This window comes from Passer domesticus, chromosome 3, assembly GCF_036417665.1.
Source record: "Passer domesticus isolate bPasDom1 chromosome 3, bPasDom1.hap1, whole genome shotgun sequence".
Lineage (NCBI taxonomy): Eukaryota > Metazoa > Chordata > Aves > Passeriformes > Passeridae > Passer > Passer domesticus.
The window spans coordinates 43,817,803-43,845,625 of record NC_087476.1 but is presented as its reverse complement, the minus strand read 5'-3'; the positions used below and the strand labels follow the sequence as shown (position 1 = coordinate 43,845,625).

At 37.8% G+C, this 27,823-nt stretch overlaps 1 protein-coding gene across 1 annotated transcript in view; it reads left to right on the top strand.

Annotated features, from left to right (window-relative positions):
• PREP (prolyl endopeptidase) overlaps positions 1 to 27,596 on the top strand; it is an 84,722-nt gene extending 57,126 nt beyond the window's left edge. The window contains exons 11-15 of the mRNA XM_064412818.1: positions 12,561 to 12,697; positions 18,315 to 18,409; positions 21,518 to 21,649; positions 25,836 to 25,992; positions 26,782 to 27,596. Of these exons, the coding sequence (XP_064268888.1) occupies positions 12,561 to 12,697; positions 18,315 to 18,409; positions 21,518 to 21,649; positions 25,836 to 25,992; positions 26,782 to 27,076 (816 nt within the window). The 3' untranslated portion in view covers positions 27,077 to 27,596. The remainder of the gene's footprint in view (positions 1 to 12,560; positions 12,698 to 18,314; positions 18,410 to 21,517; positions 21,650 to 25,835; positions 25,993 to 26,781) is intronic.
• Positions 27,597 to 27,823: the final 227 nt, after the last annotated feature.

Below are 27,823 nucleotides of genomic sequence, written 5' to 3'. Positions count from 1 at the left end.
ATACTCTCTGTGTTCATTTGTATTGTCATATAGGCTTTGAGATTCAATAGTTCCAAGCTTTTAATAGTAATTTGTTTATTTTTCTGTTGAGTATGTAGGGAGCTGGAGAGCTTTTTAAAGTGGAAGCATCTGTAGACCCTTCATGCTCTAGACTTTATAAAAATGTTCATTTGTTTCAAGCATACAAAAGAAGTGATTGCTTAGTAGTTTAACTAAAACTCATTATGAAATACTATTCCTGTGCCTTACTCAGTGGAGCTTTTGTTTGAGCTTGCAGTGGTTTGTTTTCCATTTTTCTAGTGAAGGGAGATGTTAGTTGGCTTACTTAATCCCAAGCTGCATTCCACACTCTCTCAGAATTCCTTAAAACACAAGGCGAAATAGCATGGACTGAAACAGGCCTTGTAAGCATTAAACATAGTGTTTATAGTGAATTGAATTCCTCTTTGCACCCTGGAGTTTTAAACAAGAGCTTAAGGAATTGCAGTGGAGCTTAAAGGATTGCCTCACATGTCTTAAATGATTGCAATGTTGATTGTAAATAAAAAATAGCTTTGATTTTTTACAGTAAATGGAAAAATACCTTTTGCCATAAAAAATATTTAAAAAGTCATTCACTCAGATACCTTAAATAAACGCATGTGTTGAAGTCTTCAGGAACCTCTGTAGGTAGATTCTTTGCTGATATAGAGATATTAAAATGATAATGTAGTAAAAATACTTGGGGTTTTTCTTCTTTCTAAAAACTCAAGAAAGAATTTCCTTCTATTTTTCCTGGAACTTTCATATTCACTCCTCTGATTGAACTCACCTCCACTAATTAAGCATGAACACCTTGCTATTTTAATTAACTCTCTTATTCACAGGGTAAGTAAGAATTCTGTGTAATGGTCCTCAGTGGGAATCTACTTCCAGCTTTTCTTCTCCCATTTGTGTAGGCTTATCAGTGTTATTTCTCAAAGGTAGTGAATATTATTAACTTCATTCTACAGGAACAGAAACATTCAGGATGAAATTCGTCCATGGCTTCATATTGATGAGGTGTTGCTCTGGGGATATGGTTTGCTGTTCTAATGGCAGTGGTTTGCTGATCCTCAGAGTTGAGTTTTCAGATGTGGATTGAAAACTTAATCAAGATGGTTATTAAAATCTTACACAAATAGTTCAGAGAACTTTAGCATCAAAAAAAAAGCCCCCCTCTTGATATGTCTAATGGTAATAAAGGCTGACAGCACACAGTCTTTTGATCATTATAGTGTTTGTTTGTCTTGTACAGTGCAGATTGAATGGCCAATACCATTCATGGTAGAGGGTCAAACACAGAATGGTTCCACAGAAGAAAATGCTCTAAAGCCTCTTTATAGCTGTTTAATTCTTGCTTGAAGCAAGTAGTCATAAAAATGGGAAATTTCAGTATAGTCCTCTACTGAAAGAAAAAAGTGATAGCTGCCCCTTTTCTCACTAAGAGAATAAATGTCAAACTTTGGCATGCCAGCATTGTTCAGAATGAGAATGCTCCTCTGCAGAATGGGAATATTTCTATCCATCTGCCCACCCATCATTTTGCCTCATGGAGCCTGGCTGGTGGGGTGGAGTTTAATTGTGATGATAATGCTGTATTGAGGACAGATTGCTCTGGGACCACAATCATAAGTATTTTTCAGCTGGCAAAAGATCATTAGATGATTGCAGTTGTCAGTCATCACTGCTGTGGGCCAGCATTCGAGCCACTGACCTAGCAGGGAGACACATTGACTGCCTTTTCTAGGCCTCCAAGAAAACCAGACTCCTCTGGTTGTATTTTTCAGTACTGTACTAGCAGTGTCATGTAAGTGCATTTAATAGTCATTAGGTTTCCTAGGAAGGGGATTTACTCTTAGTAAGAGTTATATACCTAGGTATGTACCTGTCTGTGCCATAGGACAGTGTTTAAATTCAAACAATTTTCCAGAACAGTACCAATTATAGTAATTTATTTGTTAGTGAGGCTCATATTACTTGAAAATAAAATGTTGGACACTCTGTTAATAGGTGTTTGCTCATCTCTGTTATATATATGGGCAAGTTTTAAAAATGTTTTCTTCAGTTTTAACATGTAAGTGTGTAATGCTTAAAGTTTTAAACCATTTTCTCAAGTTTAACTAATAATCCAGTTTAACTAAGATACATAATGCAAGTGGTGGATTTTTGAATATATCTCTGTTCTCACCAGCTGCTCCTGTAGATTTTGTTATGTATGTAAAGTCCCTGGATGGCCTTCACATTCCTCTGTTTCGTGGTTTTATGAAAGGCAAAGAGAAAGGAGGCACTTGTTCTGTTTTAGAGTCTGTCTTCTTAACTTCTGCTTTTGAAGCTTCTCTTCTTGAAATCACATAAAATCTGTGTAAGAACAATCTCTGAACTCATCTTATCTATTTGAGTCCCAGGAGGTAGGATTTTCCTGCAAGAAGAAACCAACTTCTACTGCTCAACAGGTGGCTGTAGCTGTGAACAGAAAAACCTGTAGCAGAGCTGCTGTAATAAACGAGGGGCAAAAAAACTGGGAATAAGAAGAAAGTACCATGCCTGCATGTGTTTGGATGTGGTGGTGTGTTTGGATGTGGTGGTGACATGGTCATGATTGAGCTGTCATGGCCACTATGGCAGGTCACTTCTGCCTGTAGCAATTCCTGCCTGATTTCTGTCTGCCTTGTGTTTAAATGCCTTCACACTCCCTAGGCAATCTGTCCCAGGTTCTCACTGAGTTTCCTATTGAAAAGCTTTTGCAGGGCATAGGGGTACACCACCTAAAGGTCTCACCTGAATTCCCTTTTTGAATTTGAAACGTGTTGCTTTGTGTCCCTCACTGCCTTGGAAGGCAATTGGTTCTCTTGAGGTTACAGCCAATTTCTGCACATTTAAAGACTGACACTGTGTGTCCCTCAATTTTATTTTCCTTTAGACTAAAAACAATCAAAACAGAAGAAAAATCTGCACTCTGTTCAGTTTCTCTAGTGGATTGTATTTCTTGGCCTCTTATCACTCTGCATCCTCTTCCTGGGATCTGTTTAGATGCTCAGCATGTGGTGTGCCATGGTTTCAGCTGAACACAGCACTCCAGCAGAGACTTTGCAAATGTGAATACAACAGGAGGGGTTACTTCACAAATCATTGTGGGTGAGACTTTGGTTTATATGTCCTCATGTAGGGATTGCCTTTTCCCTAACAATTCATCATTCAAGTTCAGTTTGGCATGTCGACATCTCCAAGATACTTTTCTAAATTACTTTTTAGGGAGTTGTTCACAGTTCTTTATGTGATTGCATCTGTCAGGTTATATAGTATGTTGTATTTCTGGCCTTGCTGGATTGCATTTTATTATTTCAGGTAGTTTTGGCTTCTCTCTGTTACTCCTTCCAGAAAGGACTCCCTTGTCCCCTCTTTTCTGCAGTGTCTCCGTGTTTCCTGTTAGCAATTAAGCTTCACTACAGCTCCATACTCCTATTTAAATACTTCACAGTGGATGCATCTCTCATTCTCAATAGTGTCTCTTTAGGCAGCTGGGGAACTGGAGTGTTTTCAGAATATCAGTGGCTCTGGCAGGGTTGGGAGGTTTGTGTTTCAGAGTTGCAGGCCTCCAGGCACACACAAGTTCATAACTAGTTTATGCAGTTATTTATTAGGTTTGGCATGCAACTGTTACAAAGAGGTTTAAGGAGGTAGGGCAGCCAGCAGAGAACAAATTAGAAGGTTGATGCTCCTTTGTTTGCTTGGTTATTGAGTCTTAATCATGGGCCACATTCAGCAGTGTGCTGGACAGCATGGAAATGCAGACCATCACAGGGCCCTTACCAACCACAGCTTGAAGCAGAACAGAGAAATAAATTACATTTGGAAGACTGATAATGATAGCTATGCATTAACTACCTAAAGGAGACAAAACCAAATTAGAACTGGTAAGAAATGCAGATAAACTCTTGAGATATATATACACACACATAATCACTGCAGCCCAATAAAATTATACTTGCTGTCTTTATCCAGGGTCAAAACTGCTTGGTGGATTAGGGTTTTTCTTGTTAATTAACATTCATCATCATGATGGAAAGCAGTTTAACAGAGTAGAGAGTGGAAAACAACAATTTCAGATGTTGCTGAGATCTTACATAGATGTATAGAAGATGAAAACCTCTGATAGATGATTTTTTGGCCACTACTTGGAGCAGATTCTGCTATTCAAAGGGGAAAAGGGAAGCAAATTATAGCCAAGTCTTGTAACCTAAAGTTACAACTCTAGCATTCACTGGTTACCTTAGCGTGATTACCATAGCATGATTACCTTAGAAAAGGATGCATATTAACCAGGTTGATCATAAAATATTATGAGCAGTTCAGTTTACACTGGGAAAATAAATTTTGCTAAATAGCAATGAGGAGATTTTGGAGAACCTCTCTCTATTCAGTGTTAGATGGCACAATCACACCTCAGTAATACACTGGTGTTGCTGACCACTTTGAAGGGCATAGTCTCCATTTACTCCATTTATACCAAACACAGAAAAAAATTGCACTAGTAACAGTAAGGCAGAGCTTAAAAAGCTTAGTCAATGCTTTGTCAACAGATTTGGTGGGTTGTTTTTTCTTAAATTGGATTCACTGCTGAAAAGACAAGCTAAACATAAAGTGCTTTGATAAGTGTCCAGAGATGCAAAGTTGCAAAATTGTCTAAGTGGAACACGAGTGGAATCCTTCTGCAAACCTCTCTTATTTGTCCTCAGTATAAGAACTGAAGTAGTAAAATCTTAAAAATCACAAAATCTTGGTGAATTCTGGAAGAACATTTTTTGAGGGAAAATAAAGGAAGATAGTTCTTTTTCAGTTCACTTTCTGCCCAAAAAACATTTAAATAACTAATTTTCTCTGGCCTTTTGTCTGCTTATGATGCAGCACAAATTCATCAGTGTGCAATTTTATTAATGGTAAGCTAGTTTGCATCTTCATTTAGCAGTTGATTTGATTTTATCAACACTGCTCAGAGGTACTGATAAAGTATTATCTTCCCTTAGATTAATTATTTCTGCTCTGTCCTTTAGTCATCTCACAGGAGATTTATGGGACATGGAGAACCTCTAAGAACTATTATTATTCACAGTAACTAGTGTTTCAACTTTGTAGATGAATGATATCAAGAAAGAGATTATTTCCTTAGTTCCAGCTTCTATTCTCACAGACAGGGAAAAATTGCTACATAAATTCTCCCTGACAACTCCCTGAACCACTTGCTCTTCATCCAATTTGTCAATATTTTTGAAAGAACCAGTGTACAGAGATCCCTGCTAACAGCTAAAAATAGTCTGGATGCAGAAAATCTTCAAAGCATAATGCCTGAAATCACAGAGTCATATTTTACCAGTAAGGACATCCCTGACTTTTTCTTTCTGCTTACTGGTGGTTTTTGAACTGACAGCACTCATTCTATTGATCTGGTGTCATTAGAAATCTGGTCTGTTGATTTATTGAGAGTTGATTATTAGTTGTGGATTATGATACAGGTTTATTGGCTTTTGCTGTCTTGTTCATGTTTTGCCTAAGAAAGGAAAGATTGCTGCAAACTGTCCTTAGTCTTAGGGCTTTAAAAAAATGTTCCTCTTTTGTTATTTGTTTTTTTCTGCCCTTTTCCAAGAGTATTACAAGGGTGCTTCAGCACACTCCTTGGTGTTCCTGCTATGAAGTCCCTTGCAAGTTTTAGTTTTGACATCTGCTGGAAACTACATCATCAGTTGACATTTTTTGCTGGGTTGCTTTATATTAGACTTGGAATAATTTCTTCCCTAAGCATTGTTACAACAGTGAATGAAAACTCATACTTCTCTTCTGCTTCTTGCTACTCACTGAGTGATTTTTCTTCATTGTACAAGTGACTGCTACAAATCTGAAAACAATAGTACTGTCTCCACAGGAAACTGTTGAAATCAATAGCATCTGAACCTTAGAATTATTTTTTCTAATATAGCCCCAGATATTTTACAGGACTTGAGTTTTTCCTTGACCATTCTCAAGAGATTTTTCCCCCTTCTGCTATTTTGGTGGCTTTTTAGTCATGTCGGGGCCCAAATTAGTAACTTAGCCCAGGTAGGTTGCCTCTGTATTTTTGCTCTTAGAGTGTTTCTCATTACAATTTGAACTGATTTCCACCATGGTAAAAATGAGGTTTATTTTCTAATGCCTACACACTACTGCATTGTGTTGTCTCTTGTCAGAGCAGTTTACTCAGTGAACTAAAGCTTGATTTAATGAAAGAAAATGGACTAGCCAGCAGATGTTAATTATGATTTTACTCATAATGGTGTGCTATTTCCATCAAGATACCCCTTTGCCTGTCTCATGCTATACTGCTTCACAGTAGTACATTTTCTGAATGCATAAACACAGAGGTAATTCAGAAAAGAGAGTGTAACTTACACAGATCCCTGGGACATTTTTCTGTTTAACATGACTAGAGTGTATATTTAAATGAAAAGGTAAATTTATCTGTCTCATGTCTGTCTCTTCACTGTACACTAAGTCATCTTCAAGGCAAACTGATGAAAGAAGAGGAACAACTGTATTTGGCAGATTCTAATTATTCTGCTTCAGGAGGCTCTGGGATTGCACTGAAAGGGGCAAAGGATAAACAGAAGAGGCAGCCTTGCTGGTTGCAGAAGTAGAGAGTGTGTGAGGGTCTCACTGGATCCTGTTTACCACTAATGCTTTATGTAAGGGGGATGATACCTTTTAACTTATGTAGAAAAGAGTGATTTAAAAGCAGTTTCTACCATGCCAGTCTTGCAGGATTTCTCATCTTGCACCTGTATTTTTCTGTTGTCTTCCCCTACATCCTCCCACCACCCTATGAGATACCTCCCTGCAGCTGGGCAGCTGAACCTAGCCGAAAGGAGGTATTTCCTCTGAAAGCCCATCTCCTGGCACTTTGCCTCTGTCAGCATGAGTCTGCTTTTTGTGCTGGTGGGTGGGTGGTGAAACAATTTCTTCTGAGCGGTTTCTTGATTATTTTCATAGTGCTTTTGCAAATGTCTGTGGTGGGTGTCCTTTCTGGGTTTTACCTGCATGAATTTTTACTGTACTGAGTTACTTTGGCCCCTTTCCAGCTCAATGTTAAGCAAGCTTTGCAACCCACACAGAATTGCTTTGAAGCTAATTTAAGAGGCTTAAAGAAGATTGATGAGGATTCCCCTCTGAAGAAAGGAAACCTCAGATCCTGTGGATTTGCTCTGTAGTGGTAACAGTTCTCTGTTGTTTTTCCTGACTTCTGATTCATGTTCTATATAAGAATACAAAAACTGGTGTTTAGTAAGAGCTGCTCTTACGTGTGGCCATTGGCTGGCTGCCAGAGCTGCCTATGGGGCCACTGCAGATCTTACACTTGGGTCCATGCCACTGCTGCAATAAATGGGGAGTTTTGCTTGTGATGTACTATGGTCTTTAACCCCAGACTAGTGTCTGTTTTATATAAGATCAGAGGTGATGAGGGATGGAATGGGCAGTGGACAGATGGTGTGGAAGGCAGCACATGATTCTGTTTGAATCAGTGAGTTTTCTGCCCTGGTGTCTCAAGAGAGGCTTTCTCCCTGCCTGCCAGTGCTGCATGTCCAGACTTGTCTTTGTGACTTGCCTTCCTGAAGCACCGAGTGTTAGGACTTGTCAGTGGGAGATGTTGCTATGTGGCATTGCTCTGGCACTGGTATCTCTTTGATGCCACCATCTGTGAAGGAAGACTTTCTCTAGGGACTGTTCCTTTAAGTTTACTGTTCCAGTCACCTTTCAAAGATACTGGTGTGGGATTTTTAAAACAGTGCACATTTAACAAAGCATTTGTGACATTTGGCAAAAGGTGTGCAGTGAATTCCTTGTACTTTTCTTCTCCAAATCTCAAAACACAAATGTTGATGTAAGTGTATTGAGAAATCTTCACTTAACAAGGGAATACTTTTTGTGAAACTGGATGTTTGAAACTCAGTTCCAAGTAGTCATTCCCTGTAGCCCTGTGCCAGGGATTGCTGGGACTGAACAGGGTGTTTTGCCTCCCGAGTTTGTCTGTAACTTTGTGGTGGCTGCAGCAGTGTGTGAGGGCAGCTGCTCTTACCTAGAAGTAGAAAAATATTGCTAAATCCCACAAAACTGCTAAATCCTCTGTTTGTTTCAAATGAAAATTAATTATCTCAGAATAACTGTATAGGACATATTGGAAAAAATTATTTTGAAGGCATTGTTGTGGTGTTAATAAACCTAAATCATTGAACATGAATTTTTAATAAGGAGCATTCCAGCTTGATTTATATGCCTTTTTAGTTGCTCTTTGTAAAATTTTTTGGCATTTCACGCAATGGATGTCAGTCTAATGACAGGTGTGATTCTTACCTGGTTTTGATCAAGCACACGCAGACATGGAAACAATTGCTCTTTCTGGTATGTAATACCTAATCTTGAAAGAGAATTTGGGAGAGGTATTATTAGAATAACTATTGGCTTCCTATGAATAATTAGCCTACTGTGACTTAGGGGGTGTTTTCAAGTCTCAGAAATTAAAGTTTCTTCTCTTGTATAAAATTCATGTTTTATCTACAGGACATACTTCTTTCTTGACAAGACAAACTAATCACTTTTAAACTGGATTTTAATACTTTGCCATTAGTGAGCAAGTCAGGAAAATGATAAAAGATTTGTGAACATTCACAGTTCCAAAAATAAATACATTATACCCATATGGACCAGATCATTTTGGATTTGTGTCTTACAGCAGCATTTCAAAACCTGTGTTGAATCTTACCTTAGAATGTTAATTTTTAAATATGTAAAGATTTGGGGTTGGTTTTTGTGTAGAAGGATTTTAGGTTTTTTAAAAGCAAGGTGATTTCAGGTGCACTTTTCACACCCAAACAATTACAATTACATACATCTTTTAATCTTTTGCATTATATAAATAGATAAAATAGTTCTGAAAGGGAGAAGAAGTAAAACTAAATACTCAGAAGTTGCTGAGGATTTAAATTTTTAAAAATTGAAGTTTCTATTCAGCGTCAGTAATTTAGGTATTTTTAGTTATGTGGCACAATGTGAGTATGCAGACAGATTAGTTTTGTTTATTTATTGGGATGATTGTGTCACTTTCTTTAATATTCTAAGGTACTGATTTTATATTTACAAGAGAAGTGCATATTGGATGATTGCCAAAGTTATTTTTAGTTCTATGTCCAAGTATCAATATCTGGCAATGTTATCTCTGCAGATAAATGAAAGAAAACTTCATCTGCAGCCTCTGTTTTTCAGAACTTTTGTTTTTCTGAAATACTTAGCTTTGCCTCCTGGTGATTTGAGATGGAGAGGATGCTTTTTGTCATTGCAGAGGCAGAGGTGGATAAATATAGAGCCTTTATGAATTTAGGTCTGTGTCTACCATGCCAGCTGCTAGTTCCCCCCTTCCCTAAGGGAAGATTCACCTAATATAAATACAGCACATTTAAAGCAGATGATAATTAGAAGGACAAAGACCTCCCCAGGAATGAATGTACTGAACTTTTTTGTCCTGCTTAACTCCTAAGTAAATTTACAAGCCCGAGCACAGAGATGTTAACTATATTTGCTTGTAAAACTTACTCTGTAAACTGTCTTTGACTAAACATCCATTGCCTTTTTCTGGTGAAAATTAATCTAAATTGCTTTCCAATGCTAAGTTTAAAAATCAAAAGACAGTAACACAGCACTGTATAAATACATATGTATGCACTAAAGAATGATTAAAATTGGGTTCTGTTTTGCTTATATAGCTTATTTTTCATGTAATTTGTAGCAATGAGTAACTGTGAAAAGAATATTGCTTTCTCCTTCCATCACAATAAGTAGACTAGAGGCTATAAATATATACTTCAGGTTCTGCCATCTGAATTGAAGGTGCTTCTGGCACTGAGACCCCAGTGCCATGTGACACAGGGACATGAGTGTGAGACTGATAGAACAATTCCAGGGCTGCTCTACTGCTCCAGCACTATGGTCCTAGAATAGCACCAAGGGTTGCACGCAGCAGGAGTGCCCTGTCAACCACACAGCATTGCTCTTGCATTCCTAAAGGCTGAAGATACTTATTTTTAGCATGTCCCTCTTTGAATGGTGAGTTTCAGAATTCATAATAATATTTCTGAAGTGTTTTTCTCCATCCTTTTCCCTTCAAATGCATTTTCCTTACTTGTCCTCTTAGTATATATGCTGACCTTAGTGGCTTAAGACCTTATTGGAAATTATATGAACAATGAGTAATATAATGTGATTGGCACAAGTGGATCTCTCCTAACTGTGATAAAACAGAAGTTAGTACTCTTTAATGAGCATTTAGCACTGTAAAAGCTGACAGCATCTAAAGTTAGGCATGAAACACCATCATGGGAAATCCTTTTTAGGGCTTGCCCTTTGTAGTTTACCTTAATCTTTGAGATAGAAGCATGTCCCTTTATTGGTTACATGAATAAACTATTGGGCTTGCTTCAGAGATAACAGCTAATTTAAAGGTGAGATTGAATCAGTTGTTGAAAATAGTCTATTTGGAGAAGCTTAAATGGCTTCACGTATCTTAGTGTCTCACTGAATTGATTTCTGCTCCCCCTCTCTTGTGTTCTTGGAGGGAGAGGTAATAATTATTTTAGCAAAAATAGGACTGAAACCCCTTAAATTGCAAATTTAAGCCATGACATGCAGCTTGACATTTGAGATTTCATTTAATGGTATGTTATTGTATCTTAACTGATGACAATAAAAGCCCTACAGAAGTCAGTTTTCAGCGAGCTGTTATATAAAAGATAAAGTCCTCATTCAGAAACCAGCAGTAAGATTAGTGGCATGCTTTAGTCATCAGGAAAGGACTGGCCAACAGCAGTAAGTTTCTGGAAATTTATAACAGCCAGGTGCTTGCTTCCTGAGAATTTCCAGCAACAGCTGGAGTTGACAGATGATATTTTAGGGAAGAGTCTCTGGAACGCCTCATCATCAGCCTCAGCAGTTCTCCTGTTCATCAGTTATTTTATTCGTTTATAGTGTTCAGGTAACTATTTAAAGTGAAAATCCATTATACTCTACTGTTCTGACAAGCACTTTGTCAGTTAAGATACAGTTATGGCATTTGGAAAAAGTGATTTCATCTGCGTAGAAACACCCTTAGGCTTTTGGTTTGTTTTTTTCCCTATCTACTGTGGGTGCTGTGAAATACTGAATTTTTATCTGTAATATGTCTAGAGGTTTTGGTAAAGCCTTTGGAGGTAGATGTGATTTCATTTGAAATTTCTCACATTTCCTTAGCAATGATTAAACTAAAATTAAATATGATTACTTTGTTTTCAGCCATGTGGATTTACATGTTTCACATTACAGGCAATGCTCAGAATAAATGTGTTGCATAGGTTCATATTACTGATGAGGTTCATGTGTTGTAAAAATAGAACCTGTTGATCATATGCTTTACAAATCATGGTGGGACTATTTCCTTTAAAAGCAGAGATTGTAAACATGCAACTAAATTATAAGAATATGTCATTCTTCATTTACTACATTGTTGTTCTAATTAGAGTCGAAACTGCCATGATGTCAAAGCAAGGCAGTGAAAAGGAATCAGACAGAATTTTAGGACAAGCCGTAAGCTGCATTCACAGCCACATGTTTTTCTTGTTTGGCAAAATATAACACAGTGGATCCCAAATTAGAGTATGCAGGCAGAGACATGCATCCAAACAAGAAGATGTGGGAACTGTGTTAAGCAATTACAGTCTATGTTTGTGTACATGGAGTTCAGCTTTTAACTTCACACAGTGCTGTGGCAGCAATAGAAAGATGTATGAAGGCATGTGCTATGTGGATACTTGGTGTTTTGGGAGCTGGTTTCCTTTCAGGAAGAAAGCCAGTGGGCAGTTCAGTTGTCTTACTTGATGGACTGGGGATTCTGCAAGGTTGGGTCTCCTGGTTCTAGTTGCCTAGTAATGTCTGAAAATGCACCAAAGTGCAACAAAAGTTTCTGTCATGGTTTGTGTTACCACCCTGATGAGGCTGAAGTGTCCCTGAGATAACCTGAAAGACTGGGCAATGCTAAGTCCACTTTTGCTGGATAGAGACTTGCCTTGGTGAATTCATCTGTGCAGGAAATCTGGTTTAAATTCTGTTTGTTCTATGTGCCAGCTCAGTCTTTGCTCATTTCACATGTGATGGACCATGCAGCCCTTGTGTTTTGATAGTCTTCCCTTGCAGAGAGCTGTATTCTTTTTGTAACATTTTCTTAAACCCTCTTGTGTGTAGAACTGATGGATAAGATACCTAAAGGTGATACCTCATACCCTTTGTCTCATTTTGATACATTTTCCAGAGCTGCTACACAACCAAGCAGGTGGTGCCCAGTACTGAACCTGACCTGGGCAATTGGTGCAAGTTGCTCAGAAGGTTTTACCCATCAGACCCCATGGAAATTACCACCTCTCATTCTTGTTAACAGCACTTGAGGAGAGTTACAGCACTGAGAGCATTTTGTATTTCTTTTTCTCTTGTCTTAGGTTTTCTACCCTAGCAAAGATGGCACTAAGATCCCAATGTTTATTATTCACAAGAAAGGAATTAAATTAGATGGTTCTCATCCTGCCTTCTTGTATGGATATGGAGGCTTCAACATATCAATTACACCGAGCTACAGGTAAGCAGGATGCTTCACCCCTTCTGAAGTATCTGGTATTAGCAGCTGTCACAGACTGTGGGCAGGGTGGACCATGAATCTGACAGGATGCATTTCAAGTTCCTAAGTAAGCAAGATGAGGGATAAGAGCTGCCCCGGCATCATTTGTCTGGGGTTTTACCCAGGCTCACAGAAGAAATTCTGTCAGAGCAGAGAAGTGCTCTGCTCTCTTGAGGTTTACAACAGTCACCCTGCCCTTAGGATTACACCTTAACCTCTTCTTGCTCTGTCACTGAGTTCAACAGAAAAACATGGACAAATATATTAAGGAAATATTTGAGCCCATTGCTGAACTAACAGCATAGGAAGTTTTCTTTTTTCCAAGTTAAACAATTACCTATGTCTAAATATTATAGAAAATCAAATGTTTGACTAAATTAATGTAAATAATTTAAATTTGGCTTGGAAACAAAATCCTTCTGTGTCCCATATGATCAGGAAAGAGGATTGTGTATTGAGACACAAATTATACTGTCTTCACAAATGCAAAGCAACACACTGTAAACCAAAAATGCTGTGTTCAGAACAGGCTTTGTAGCTCTCAAAAGCCATAAGCTTTATTGCATAGATGGTCTCTTTAAAGAAAAGGCTTATTTCTTAAGCAAGGCAATTGGAATACACTTGCCAAGAGGCAATGCTTGAATGCCTAAGAAATGCTCCTAGGTGAGCAGAAACGGAAGGGGCTGAATAGAGAACAGTTTTTCAGGAAGCAGCAGAGCAGCTTACCACAGAAAAGTAATCTATTATGAAGAAATGGTTTAAGTTTAGGTGCTACCAGACTTGATTTAGAGTTAGCACATTTCAAGAAATTCTTTCTAGTGCTTGCCTTTCTTGTTTGCTATGATTGTATTTCTGAATAGCATTTACAGTTTCTTGTCCTTTTTAGCAAATACCTTGTCTAACAATGGACCTCCCATCTTGTGCTCTGTGATTATTTGTAAGCTTTTTATCTGCCTCATAAAGCTACACTTCTAATTTCCTGTGGTTCTTGAGAGACACAATTATATAACGAGCATAGTTTTAGAATTCTTTTTTAGTTAGGTTCAATCACTGATTTATTACAGTTTATTGCAGATGCTGGAAACTGTGATAAAATTTACCATGTTTTCATTTCATTTTACAATATATATGTAAAATAAATATTACATATCTATAAATTTAAGGTAAAATTTCACGTACTGCAGACTGACACGAGCTGGTTGCTGGCAGAAGGAGAAGGTATTTCACAGTCCCTACTTCCACCTCCCATCCATTGGCCCTGGTGCTTGCTGGATCCTTTGCTAAGCTGATTTACCCCGCAAGAATGACAGAAAACTATCCCAGCAAAACGGAGTGGGTGTTTTTCTGCCATTTTGGCAAGCTAAAAATTGATTCTCGTAGGAGTCCAGCAAACAGCAGTAAAAGGGTGCAGCTGACATTTAGAAGAGAGGAAGATGGGAGGTAGGAGCAGTGACCTATATTTTCCTGAACCCTATGAAACCTTCATTATACAGTTCATAAATTAAGAATATGAATCTGTAACAGTCCCTTAAAAGTAAATGCACAGAGAACTATCAGTGACCTCCAGATCAAAATATATTGTTGCACTGACAATGTAAATAAAACATGATTGGCCACACCTCCCTCCTTACTCTCTCCCTGTAATATCAAGGTATGATTTCTCAGCTTTCTCTTTCTAAAATAAAAAAAAGAAAAGCGAAAGCCTTCAAAAACCTGTTATGGCTAATAACCTGAGAATTGAGTACTTGGTGAGGGAATGTGTTCCAAAAGTAGGCAGGAAAAATCGGGGAAAGGAAATTGTAAAACGGAATTTATGTCAGAAAGGCAGGATGTCCAGTTCACCCTTTACCTGGCAGATTCCACTAATGCTTTACTCCATCTCTGTTACTACATTCTGCAGTACTTCACAAGGAGTTCCCAAATCCGAATGCCATTCCATCCACAGCCCAACACCATGATTTGGTGATGGGTTTTTTTGTTTGGTTTTGGTTTGGTTTTTTTGGGTTGGTTTTTTTTTTTTGGTTGGTTGATTGGTTGGTTGGTTTTTGTTTTATTTTATGACCACAGGCACGAGTGCTAGAAAGCAGCCACAGGATGGCCAAGGCTGAGGTTTGCTACATCACTCACCCGATTCTGAACTGAGATGTAGCCATGGAAATGCAACCAGTAGGAGCCAGCTTACTTTTAAAAAAAAAACAAACAAAAACTTTGTGGCCAAATACTCCTAGGCTTTTTTACTTAAACTTAAGACTCTTAAAACTTTCCACAAAGCATTCCATCTTCTCCTTTTCCAGTGGTTCAATTCTGTCCTGTATGTCTTCCAGCCTGTACAGTATTTCCTTACTGGTATTTCACACCCATTAGTGTGAACAAGCTCTCTGGTTTGGGGAGCTTATTTCTGCTTAATTCACAAACTGATGTTCCTTTTTACATCAAAAATGGAAAAAAAATCTTTTTTACTGAAAGCAATAGAAACAAAACAACAGGTTACAGGATCCAGAAATAACTGCAAGAATGATAGGCCAAAGTCATTAAGTCAGTGACAGTAGTGGTTTATTTTTGAATGCAAGCATGCATCTTTCATATGCTTCGCTGGACTGGGGAGCTTCATTTGGTGGCATTTTGAGATGGTGCTTGCTAGAGCACTGTCATTAATTATACAGCCCACATAGCAAGTGCAAGTGAAGGCTGATGGAGTCTGATACCAGTGGCTTGGCAGAGCTGCTGGGGAAATGCCATCACAAACCCACCACTAATGCTTCAGATTTGGCTAACTACACTGTAGGAACCAACATGTTTCCCTTCTCTGTTCTGTGTGTGCCTGCGTGGGTACAGGAGAAGCAATTTCTAAGTCATCCTGGAATGCAGCTGGTTGTGCAGCAGACTGTGAAATTGCATATCACTGCCACGTTGTTCCCAGCCTTTAAGCAAAGAGGTGGTGCAGGGAAGAGAGACTGTGAGCCTGGAGAAAGGTCAGGCAACAGAGCAGTCCTCAGTGCAGAGTGGACGATTGTGCCTTTTGCTTATTCTGTTACTGCTCTCTTCAGCTCCACAAAAGCTTAAAAAGCAACCAAGTCCAGTGGCTGAGGACTTCTTTCCCATCTCCTGTGCACTAGCAGCCTGCATTTTTCTGTCAACTCTAATACCTCAGAGCATATCAGTAATTCTGGGGAAGTGTTCTTGCTCTGTGAAGCACAGCTCCTCACATTGTTCTCTACTGCAAAAAACAAGATCTGATTTATTCTTTCTTGTTTTATGCTCCTTATGAGTGATTAGAGGGTCTGGAAGGAGCTCTCCATGGTGGGAACTGTCTTCTGATCCCTCCACTGACTCCATATTGACCCTGTTGCCCTTTCCTTTACCCTGCTTCCAGAAGAGAAGGAAGAGCAGGGATAATGAGCAAAAGGCTACAGAGACTGTTGGGAAGACCAGGGAGCCAGACTTCGTTTTGCAGAATGAGACATTTCATAGCCATGCAGGTTGACTGGGCAGTTTGCAGTGACTCAGACACCAAGCTGACTTGAAATCAAATCTGGAAGCAAGAATCCACCTGGAAAAACACTGGAGGCAGTAATAGGGTGTTGTGGGAAACTTGAGCTTTGAGCTGTCTGATTACTTGGAATTTTCACTTTTTAAAAAATAATAAGTTTGGATTCTATACTTTAAAAACCTGGTTCCTTGAACTTAAAAATAAAGTTCAAGAGAAAAACTTTGAGAAAGTTTGTTACAAATAATCAAAATATTGGTCAAGTTAGGGTCCTGACTCACCATGATCCTTCAGATGGACACAGTTCCTTTCAGCAGATGGAAGAGGATGGACTCTATTGTGGAATATTTTCTTTTTTTAAGTATTCTCAGGCAGTATGTTTGGGAAGCAAGTTCTTACCTTACCTGTAATTCTTACTTGCTACTTTTGGTTATTAGGGAATCAAGTAACTTTGGACCAAAAGGTCCAAAGTTTGAGGTAGGCAGGGAAAAGAAGTGCAGAATATTTTGGGAGGTTTTGTGACTCTACCTACCAGAAATTAAGCCACAGTCTCATGAGGCAACCTACTGTCAGGTTACTCCACATTAGCTGTGTAGCAACCTGTTTGACAGAGTAATGCTCCCTGACCTTGGTACAATGTACTTCTAGAATATCAATCTTGCATTTGATCAGCATGTCACAGCAATCTAGGGAAAATGCAATTCACAGTGATGGTCTTAAGAATTAATTTTACAGAAGCTGAGATAATCCATGGCTCCTGAGCCATCTGATGGGCCAGATAAACCAGCCTAGGTGGAAGGTTTTCCTTTGATGGTTATGAAAATGCAGAAATCTCATATTAATTGTCCTTGTGCTTTCCTTTTCATTTCCTTACTGCCTGATATACACTCTCAAGAACATGTGCCAGTACATAGGTAATTGCTTTGGGAGGTATGAAAACTTCACCTGTTGTGATACTACATCCACATGAGACACAGTGTAAGACTGCCATTTTTCAAACCATTTCTGATAAGCAGCAGTGGTACTTAAAGGTAAAAAGACACAGCCCTTGCCCTTGTGATTGAACACATTTATTTTCTGCAGACTGGTTTCTGGGTGAGCAAAGAATTCAAGTAAATGAGAAATTTAAACCTACTAGAGGGGAAAATAAAGGCTTGTTGAGGTTAAAGGTTAATATTTTACTTGTCTCTTTTGCATATATGTGGTTGGCCTTCTGCAGCTTCTGCTATGTTAAGCCTCAACAGATCAACAACTAACATATTTGTTAGATATAATTTGATTACTTCAGTTCATTTTAAAAAAAGATAGTAATGTCTTTGATACTTTTGTAATTTGGCATTTAAAAAAATATGCTATTTTAGTTTTCAGATAACTTCAGGAGATAGTAGGGGAGGCAGAACCTGTAATTTTATGTTATACTATTTGTTTTGTATTTAGCAATGTGAAAGGAAAATTAATAAGAATGGGATTGGCCAGCTGCTGACTTGACTGCTGACCATAGCACAAAAGGATGGTAGATATAGAATTTTACTTTGCAAACATAGTATTACAAACGTCCAAAAGAAGTAAATTAAGCATAAGTTAGGTTGAAAATAGCTGCTCATAAACAAAAATCAAGTGCTGTTCTTAATTCTTTGATTTCTTCCTTTGGGCTAAATCTTCCTTTCCTCTCAGAAGAAGTGGAGGTCCCATGAAGGAGGAACAATTCAGAAAGCTATGGAGGTCCAGTGGTACTGCATAAGTCTAGTCTGCAGACTAATGGCTTTGAAGATAACTTCTGTAAACGGTGGCACATTCTGAGTGGTCAGCTGTTAGGCCAGACCACTGGCCACTCTCCTCCGAAGGGCAGAACTGAGGGAGGAAGAACAGACCAGCACTGGTTCCTTCCTCTCCTAAAGCTGCTGGGAGTTTCATGTCCATGGATAACCATCAAAAAAGCCCAACTACTTAAGTTCGCCTTCAAGAGTGACTTAATTCACAATTTCTCATTGACTTTGGGAGAGATCTTTCCCTCAAAGCATTTTTGCAGAAGTGGTAGGTGTATAAAAATTGGAAAATAAAAACAATCCTCTTATCTGTTTGCTTTTTCAGCGTGTCAAGACTTATTTTTGTGCGACACCTGGGAGGTGTTCTAGCAGTGGCAAACATCAGGGGCGGGGGAGAATATGGAGAGACCTGGCACAAAGGTAAGTCAGTCAAAGCACAGGAGCAAAACTGCAGACTTAGCAATGAAAATTGCAGCATTTTCTTTTCACTCCTTCTCCCATGCTCACATCTTCTTTTGCATTTTACTTATTCTGCAAAAAAGTAAATATTTTTCCTTACTTACTTGTTAGATCTGTACGTTGTCCAGTGTTAATTTGATGGTTTTCATTAGATTATTTTCATTTTTGCAGCCTACTTAAAAACAGTTTTGTACAAAGAGAATATTTTCCAAGAAAATCATTGTGGTTTTTTAGGCAATATCAAGTTCCCTGGACTTAAACACTGGAAAACGCAACTATTTTTCTTGAACTGATCTTATAAAAAAATGTCTGCCTCTTTAAAAAGACCTGGCTTGCTTTCACATACCTCTTTGATTATTGCAGGTGTCCAGTTCTAATCATCAAAACAACAACACTGACTATTTAGGCTCTCTTTGTATCACACACACACACACACACACACACACAAAAATTGCAGAACTTTGTGGAAGGTGTGACCCTTGAGTTCAGAGTATAAACTCTTCTATATTATTTTTCCATAATTTATGAATAGACTTTCTTTTTTAATTTGATGAATGTGACTGGAAAAATGTCTTCACCAAAAGGATTTTCAAGCAGTGGAACAGGCTGCCCATGGAAGTGGTTGAGTCACCATCCCTGGAGGTATTTAAAAGACACATAGATATGTCTTAGGGACATGAAAGTGCTGAGTTAACAGTTGAACTTGATGGTCTTAAAGGTCTTTTCCAACCTAAATGGTTTTGTGATTCCATGATTGAAGTTCATATGAAAACTGTCAGCTCCAGAAGCGCATTCATATCATCCCCTCCAAACTCTTGGGGGATCCAATTTGTAGGTAACCATTTGACATTTTAGTTTTTTTTTAAACTGTCATGCCACAGGGAAACTCATTCAAACACTGAAAAGCTCTGTAAATCTCTTTTTCCCTTTTCTTAACACTTTTGATCTATTTCTGTCCATGTTTTTCCCATCTTGTCTTAATAATTGAATTGTCTTTGTCTACTTTCCTTATTGTTGACAACTGTCCACATTCCTCCACCAGGGGAAAAAGCTTTAAAAAGTCCTTATCTCAGGAACATGCCTATCCTTATTTAATCATAACACTTTACTCTTATTCCAAGAGTCTGGTGCATAAGTTGCTAGGAATGTTATCAGCAAGGCAAATGTACTAAAACAGTGGTGCTTATGATATAGCAATTTGCCATGGCAGTAATCCATAATATCTTTTTATCAGACAAAATGGTATTTCCAGATCATTGCATCTTGATTTTACTTTTTCATCTGTGGTAACTATTTGTCTGGGTCATTTCCTCACAATTGAGTTAATTATGTAATAGTTTCATAAATAGAAGCTGTATTTGCTTGCAGATACAGGATATTGCTAAAGATGAAGTATCCTTCATTAATTTTAATTTGCAGATTGATTTGTAGTAGATTTTAATAAAATTTATTTTAATATGATAATGCTTCTTTGATCCACCTATTTCCTGCTTGATTATGACCCAAGTCTTTTATTGCAATTTGAAATAAAATATGTATCTGTTCTTTTTTAATTCTAGAAGCAATTACAGAAGTTTTTTTTGCTTGGGTTTAATTTTGTAAATAGTATTCTGACTTTACACCAGCCTGGTGTTTTGAGCAAGGACTAAGATTTATTTCTTCTTTATTGCCACATACTTAAAGACTTTTTTGTTGTCCCAGTATGTCTGTCCTCAACGGTCTTGTTAATACAAGAATGATGTGTATTTATTTAAAAAAAAAATTACAAATGTACTGGTTTCAATTTTTCAAGATCTTTATGACTAAATGTCAGACTTATCTTGCTAAACTTCTGTGACATAGAAACAAAGGTTTTACAAAATCATTGGTTTTCTAAATGGTTTTACAAAACCATTGTGAACTGGTTGTCCAAGGATCACTTGATGGAGAATGGAGATAAAGAGACATGTCCAGACTGTAGCTCATCTAACTTAATTTAGGGTAAAATTAATTGTCCTGGAGGTTCCTGGACCATAGGGGGAACCTTAGGCAAGCAGCTTGGAATAAACATCCAGCTTTTAAAGAAAGTAGAAAACACTGGACTTCCATTTCTGCATCTTGTAAGCCCTACTTGCTTGGCTGGCCTTTGCTACAGGAATGCAATCCCATTTCTTACTAGCATTTAATTGGCCAAGATTACCATGGTCTTTAGGTATGATAACGTTTGAGGAGGATCTAATTTGAGTCTCTTGCCAAACAAGCAAGATTTGGACAACTGTGAGTTGTCTAAGCCGATACTCTTCTATTAGAATAATTGAAAGATTGTAGGGAAAATCATCCTTTTCCTTCCCTATCCCACCCTGCAAAATTTTTTTTTTTCAGACCTGGAAGTCTTATCAATGATGTCATCAGAACCAACATTTTCTGTCATTATTTGTTCCATTGTACATCTGATGACATTTGGAATTTCATTCAAAACTATGGCAGTATCTTAAGCATTTCCATGTTGAAAGTTAATTAATAAAATTTCAAAGCAAGATGGAACTCTTGAAGTCCCTTTTTGACCATAGCTTTATATCATGTGGTTAGAAAACTGCTAATAGGGAAAAAAAGTAAATTGCCAGCCACATATTCTATATCCAGGAAATTAGAAGTGCTTGTTTTATATAGCCTATTTTATAAGCTGAATCTTTATTGCCTTAAGAAACTGTCACTGAGTTTAATGATGTTAAAAGTCCCATTAGCTTAAACCTCAAGCGTGTTGTATGTGGTCATTTTGTATATATTTTGCTGTGCAAAGCTTTTAGCTTTCCTTTCACTGGTTAGGAACATTACCTGGTACTCATTCCACAGTATAGGTATGTATTATTCAGAGTTTCTGAAAGCATCAGAGTTATTGACAGAACCATCTTATAGCCTCTGTGTGTTGACAGAATCTTTCATTTTTGCTGTTCTTCTGAGCTGCATCAATTATTAAAATGTTCATGAAACTGGAATTGTTCCCAGGTATTTTTGGACACATGTTTTTCTGAAGAGATGATATCAAAAGGATTTTATGGTATAAACTGATTTGTTTTGTTTCCATGCTAGGTGGTATCTTGGCCAACAAACAAAATTGCTTTGATGACTTTCAGTGTGCTGCCAAATACCTCATCAAGGAAGGCTACACATCCCCAAAGAAGCTGACTATTAATGGAGGCTCAAATGGAGGCCTCTTAGTTGGTAAGAACTCTTTGTCTATTTCCCAGATTTGGTGCTGGGCTTATTAAAGTAAACAAACAAAAACTGATGAGATGTGCCTGTCAAAAGTTGCCAGAATGTCAATGCATTAATGCATACCAGGTGTTAAATATGTACAAACTTCATTTGCAGTTTGCATAGGAGATTGGAATTCTGACGTCTCTGGCAAAGGCTGACTGTTAAAAGTCACACAGATTTGTGTGGTAAGAGCTAATCCTCTGGTAGAGGAAAGTAAGAATGGTTTAAAAAACATGGGGTTTTTTCTAATCTTTCTTTCTTCAGGTTAACCATTGCAAAATAACCACTGAACTATTAATTTATGTAGCATTGGGAAACTGTGTGTGGTCTGTTACAAATGCATCTTGTTCACTTAAAATTCACTGCTGCATTCTTAAATTCAAGAAAATTAATAGCCTTCTCTTAAACAGAAGTCTTGTCTCGCATTCTGAGCAGTCTAAGAGCTACAAAAGCTATTTCTGATAAGATCCCTATCTGAAAGCATCTGAAAATAACAGAAGAAAAAAGAAGGTGATTTTTTTTGTGCAATTTTGAAAGAAAATGGAGACACAAAGTAATAGTATCGGGGTCTGTTTGCCTTTTATTAAGCAGCATAAAAGGTGACAGTATGACAGATTTGAGCTACTTATGTGATAAGGGGGTAAAAAAGGCACCTCAAGTTCATAAACCACTGAATTATAGAAAATGAGCAGTTTCCCTAGACCCACTCTGCTTGCTCTTCTTTTTGTATTTATTAGCTGCTGTATACTGACTCTACTGATTTTATTCTATTTTTCAGTGAATTAGCATCCAGCATGAGAAACAGAATTTGGAATTATACAGATCTTTAGTCTAAGCCATCTTGGCTAGACCTGCATTATTATTTTTAAAAAGCAATTGTTTTAAAGATCAAGTAACAAGTACTTGTAAAGCTGTATTTTGGAAGCTTATATGCTTCTCAGTAACAAGTGGCAGAAGGTGTTTGTGCATTTGAAATAGAAATGGGTGAATATGACAAAGGATTTAAGGGTTTGTACTCCATTTGGGAATGCAAGCATTGCACAAGTCAGTTTTATGTTGGGCCCAAATATATAGTGTGAAATGCAGTTAAACTTTGAATATATTACATAGCTTCTGAGAATACTTCTTTATCATTATGTGGACCTCAGCTTCAGTCAGGATGAGATTCATCCTACCCTGCTTCAGTAATAAAATCCCCTGGTTCACTGGCTGAACTATTCATCTGGGCTCCTTGTGTCAATAAGGGGAAGCAAGTGACGACTGCAGGAAGCACATCATTATGGTAGGAGACAAGTGTTAGACCTCCCTGCTCTAAAAAATCTTGTTAGAATCCTTCCCTTGAATTTACTGGTGGATTACAGTCAAGCAGGATTTCCATGCTCTTCATGAGCCAGATAGGGATTTTCCTTGACTGAGAAGAATTAGGTGAATTCAGGAAATTCTTATAAGGTCTTTTTTATCAGAGCAAAAGTAAATTTTGCAGTAGTTACTGGTGCAACATTAGAGATCATAACTCATCCTGTAGGTTCAAAGACCAACTGCCAGATTTTCTTTGTTCTTATTTCTTGGAGAAAAAGCTGACAAGGAAGAGTATTGTCACTCTCCCAAAATACTGTTTCCTTTCAGTCAGACTAACAGGAGGTGACTCTGAGGACTGCAGAGCCCTGAGCTCGTCTTGCCTCATTCAACTGCAAAACAAGACTTCCTTGTCCTGCAGTGTGATCCCCAAGCTGAGCAGAGCAGTACAGCTGTGAGCTGAAAACCTCCCTGCAAATGCAGTGTTTGACCTCTCATGTTTGCCTAGACAAAACCATTCCAACATTTTGAAGGCTTATTTTCGTACTGAATTTTAAAGCTCAAAGTTATATAAAGGGGCGTAAAATTCACAAATAAATTGTTGTTCCAGATTACACTTTATTAATGCATATAATTATTATGGCTAATTGAAAGTTGTAGTGTGCATGGATGAGTGTCTCCATAGGTGATTTCTCACTGAAGTAACTACTTAAGGAACTAGCAAGGAGCAATTTCCAAAATCCTGAGCAACAGACAGTGCCTCAAGAGACATTCTGAAATAAATAGTATTAAAATAAAATGTTATGCTAGTTGTTTTGGCTTTTGTTCCTACCACAATACAATTTATGTTCATAAAAGAAAATAGCTTGAAAAGGAGAGACCTGATCTTCCTAAAAATCTTTTACATAGCATCTCTTTAAGGCACTATATGTACCTTATGGAAATGACTCATAAATAAGGAAGAATTAGCATAGTTACATATCAGAGATGACCAGAAGTAAAATTTCATTTTGCAGAAAGTAAAAATCATGTTTAAATGAAGAAAATAGGGTGTAGTGTAAACTCTTGGCAGGGACAGACAGACTACAGGAGATGGATGAGCAAATTGTTTCCAATATTAAGATTAGCAATGACATTTTTCTATGCTCATCAGAGGCAGGAAGCTGGTCAGATGATCTGTGGGACTTGCAGGTTAGTGAGATGTAAAAGGAGCATTAAAGAAAATGAATTGCAAAGCAGAACAACTAAATGGTCTGTTTGTTTTGATGTTCCCTCCTGAGGAGAGGGTGGGGGTTCCCTGCATGGGTCTGTCTTCATGGAGAATATTCTGGGGAGCTGACTCCAGTTGAAGCATCAGCAGGAAAGGTTTTGGAATGAATCAGTCCAATGAAAAGTAGCATGTTGCCAGGACCAGATGGTGCACATGCAGGATCCTAAGTGAACTCTGGTATGAAATTGCAGGCTACTAAGCCTGACTATCTGAGGAACAGAAGGGGGCAAGTGTAATGCCAAGTTTTAAATGGTTCATGGTGATCCACAAGCTGCAGATGAGTAAATCTGACTTTCCTAATGGGCAAGCTAGTTGAAACCAATAAATAATAGCTGACATAAAAGAAAGAATTCTACAGGCTGAAGTTGCAGCTTTCAAATGTATTAGAGCTATCTGAAGGAGTCGGGATGCACATGGGGCTTGTAACAGTGATCTAGGTGAGGAGTTATTCTTGGATTTTCAAAAGCTGTGAAAGAAAGTCCTTGCTGAGCTGGAAGCAAAGTCATGTCATAGCAATGTCATGGTTAGCAGGAGGCAAAGAGTGGTGATAATCCATTTTCACAATGGACAAAAATGAGGAGATAAGAATTTAGGAAAGATCATACCTACATGTGGATGCACAGTGAATAGCTCTGAATTAATTAAGGGATTATGGGATTAATTGTAGTAGTTATGTGAAAATTTCAGTGCTCTTATTTCTTAAAATTCAATAAAGGCAGGGGAATTTGTAAAATCACCAGGGAAAAGGTTTAAATCAAGAAACAGGAATTGGAATTGAAGAACTTACTTACAGGATATGATGAATAAATAGTAAGAGAGGAAACAGTTGTATTTACAGGGGATGTGTGTTTTGATGGCTTTTTTATAGGATGGCTGAAGATAACTCCAGCTCAGAGAAAACTGAAATATCTAGTTCATCAGATAATAATTTACGGGAGAGATCACCCAGTTGCCACTCATATACATTGAACACTGAGCTTGATGGGCCTACTGCAGTTGTTTTTAAAATATATGAGGCAAGCATTATTCTTAAAGAAATTGTCCCTTCCAGCTGTAGGAAGATAAAAATCGTAAAACAAGAAAATACAGCAGCAATTCACTGTGTTAATTTGAGGTTATTCCACTGATCTTGTAACGGTCTGCTTTTATCAAAACTTTTTTCTTATGGGTTTACATAGTAATTATGGAAAAGGGCATTAATAATAATAGTCTTGAAACTAACATTGAAAGTTTAAACAGCGAATGGTTTAGGTACCTTCAGTTCAGTAGTTCAAAATCTCACATGCTTTAAAAGTTTATTTCTCCTTCAGTCCCAGTTTGGTGGTTTGAAAGCCAGTTTTCATAGAAAAACATGTTTGGTTCTCTGAAGAGCAGAGAAATGGCTCTTAAGTTCTTTTGAAAATATTATTTTTCAGAGTTACAGTTTTTATCCATTTGTGTATTTGCTTACAGTTTTGCTTGAAAGTCTATTTGACTTCATTTTCACTGACAGCCTACTCCCAGTACGACTTGGTAGTGAACCTTTCACTGTTGAACTTAATTCTTTAAGATCTGAATACTAATGGCATTGTTCTCCTGCTGAAGCTGCCTGTGCTAACCAGCGCCCTGACCTGTTTGGTTGTGCTATTGCCCAAGTGGGAGTGATGGACATGCTCAAGTTCCACAAGTACACCATCGGCCATGCTTGGACCACTGACTATGGTTGCTCCGACTGTAAGGAGCAGTTCGAATGGCTGCGCAAGTAAGTGCCTTTAAATACTTCCTGGGCTTGTTAAAACACATAGTCTGCTCAACAGTTTCCAGTTGTCACGATCAATGTCTATTCTAGTGATTACTTCGTCCTTTCCCACACTGAATTTGGAGAGTTCAGCATTTCCTTACAAGTCAGTTTTGAATCAAAGACTATCTAGAAAGCCCCGTTGAATCAAGTGGTCCTGTTTTCAAAGACCTTTGTTCCCCTAGCAGCTTTTAACAGTTTGTAAAGTTTTCTTTCTGAATAATGACTCTTTCAGGCTATTACAACAGAATATTCTCAAGTGGACCACTACATAAATTGTATTTTTTACCATGAGGGAGAGGGAGTCTCCATTGTGAATTGTATTATACAACGTGGGTTGGATTTATTTGTAGGAATTGAATGGTACTAGACCATAATAGGATCTTAATTAATTTCTCAGCTTCAGTTGAGAGTCTCAATTTCCCTGTTTCCAGCAGGATGGATCCTGCTATGGACTTGACAGGTTTTGCTGCAGTTTTCCCGCTGGCTTCTCCTGATATTTTGGACATTCCTGCGAGATGTACACATACATCTCTCTTGAAAATAACGAAATGTACTTGCTTCACATTTCAGAACCAGAGATCTGTGGCCACTATTGCATGTCAGTTGCCATTAGCACAATTCTGATTAATGTAACTGAGAACTGTTCTATGCTGAGTGCTACAGATGCCACTGTGATGGTTTCAGTAGGAAAGGACCTTCCTGTTGCGTCTTGAGGAAAAAGACATGGAAACATTTTTGTGTTTTTCTCAGGTACTCTCCACTTCACAATGTCAAACTACCAGAAGAAGATGGCATCCAGTATCCCTCCACGCTGCTGCTGACAGCAGACCACGATGACCGTGTGGTCCCTCTCCATTCTCTGAAGTTCATCGCTACCCTGCAGTACATTGTGGGCCGAAGCAGTAAACAAACCAATCCACTTCTCATCCATGTTGACACCAAGGCTGGGCATGGAGCAGGAAAGCCAACTGCTAAAGTTATAGAAGAAGTGTCAGATATGTTCGCTTTTGTAGCACGATGTCTAAATCTTGAGTGGATTGAATAGGAAAAATGCTTATTACTGTCTCCTTTAGAAAACAAGGGCTTTAACATTTAAGAACAGCCACGCTACTACTTGGTGTAGTACTTACATTTAAGAACTACAGTTTAATATTTTATTGATCCAACCTGCTATGGAGTTTTGATCTTCTGTGCTTCCCTCTTTTTGGCATTTCTTTGATTTTTTTTTCTACTGCATTCCAAACTCCATTTTGAAAAGCATGTTCAAGAAAATAGCTGAGCTACACTCAGTACTGTTGTGAAAATTTAGATTTCAAAACTAGTGCTATTTGAGCTTATTTCCTGTAAACAATTTTAATGTATTTCACCTATAAACATATCCAGATCATTTGTAATTAAATGTAAGTACTGTTCACATACAAGATCTCTGAGCATATTTTATTTACACTGATTTATTTAAGAATGTAAATTGAAGGTGTTCAGTGATAACCATGAAAAACTGAAGAGACAGTAATCCAGTTACATCAAATATTATTAAAAAGATTATATTTCATTCTGTTCATAAACGTGTTACAGTCTATAATAATGATTTTGCTAAATTGTTCTCTCTTTCCAAAGAGACTGGAAAATGTCACCAGTTTTCTCTTCTGCCATTTATTTCCACACAGAAAACTGGAGGATGAAAAACTTGATGAAATCTTAGATTCTCACTGTAATCTCAGTTAAGCTATAAGATACTCTCCAACAACCCATGTAAAATTATTTCTTTAACTGTTTCTGAAAAGTAGACCAG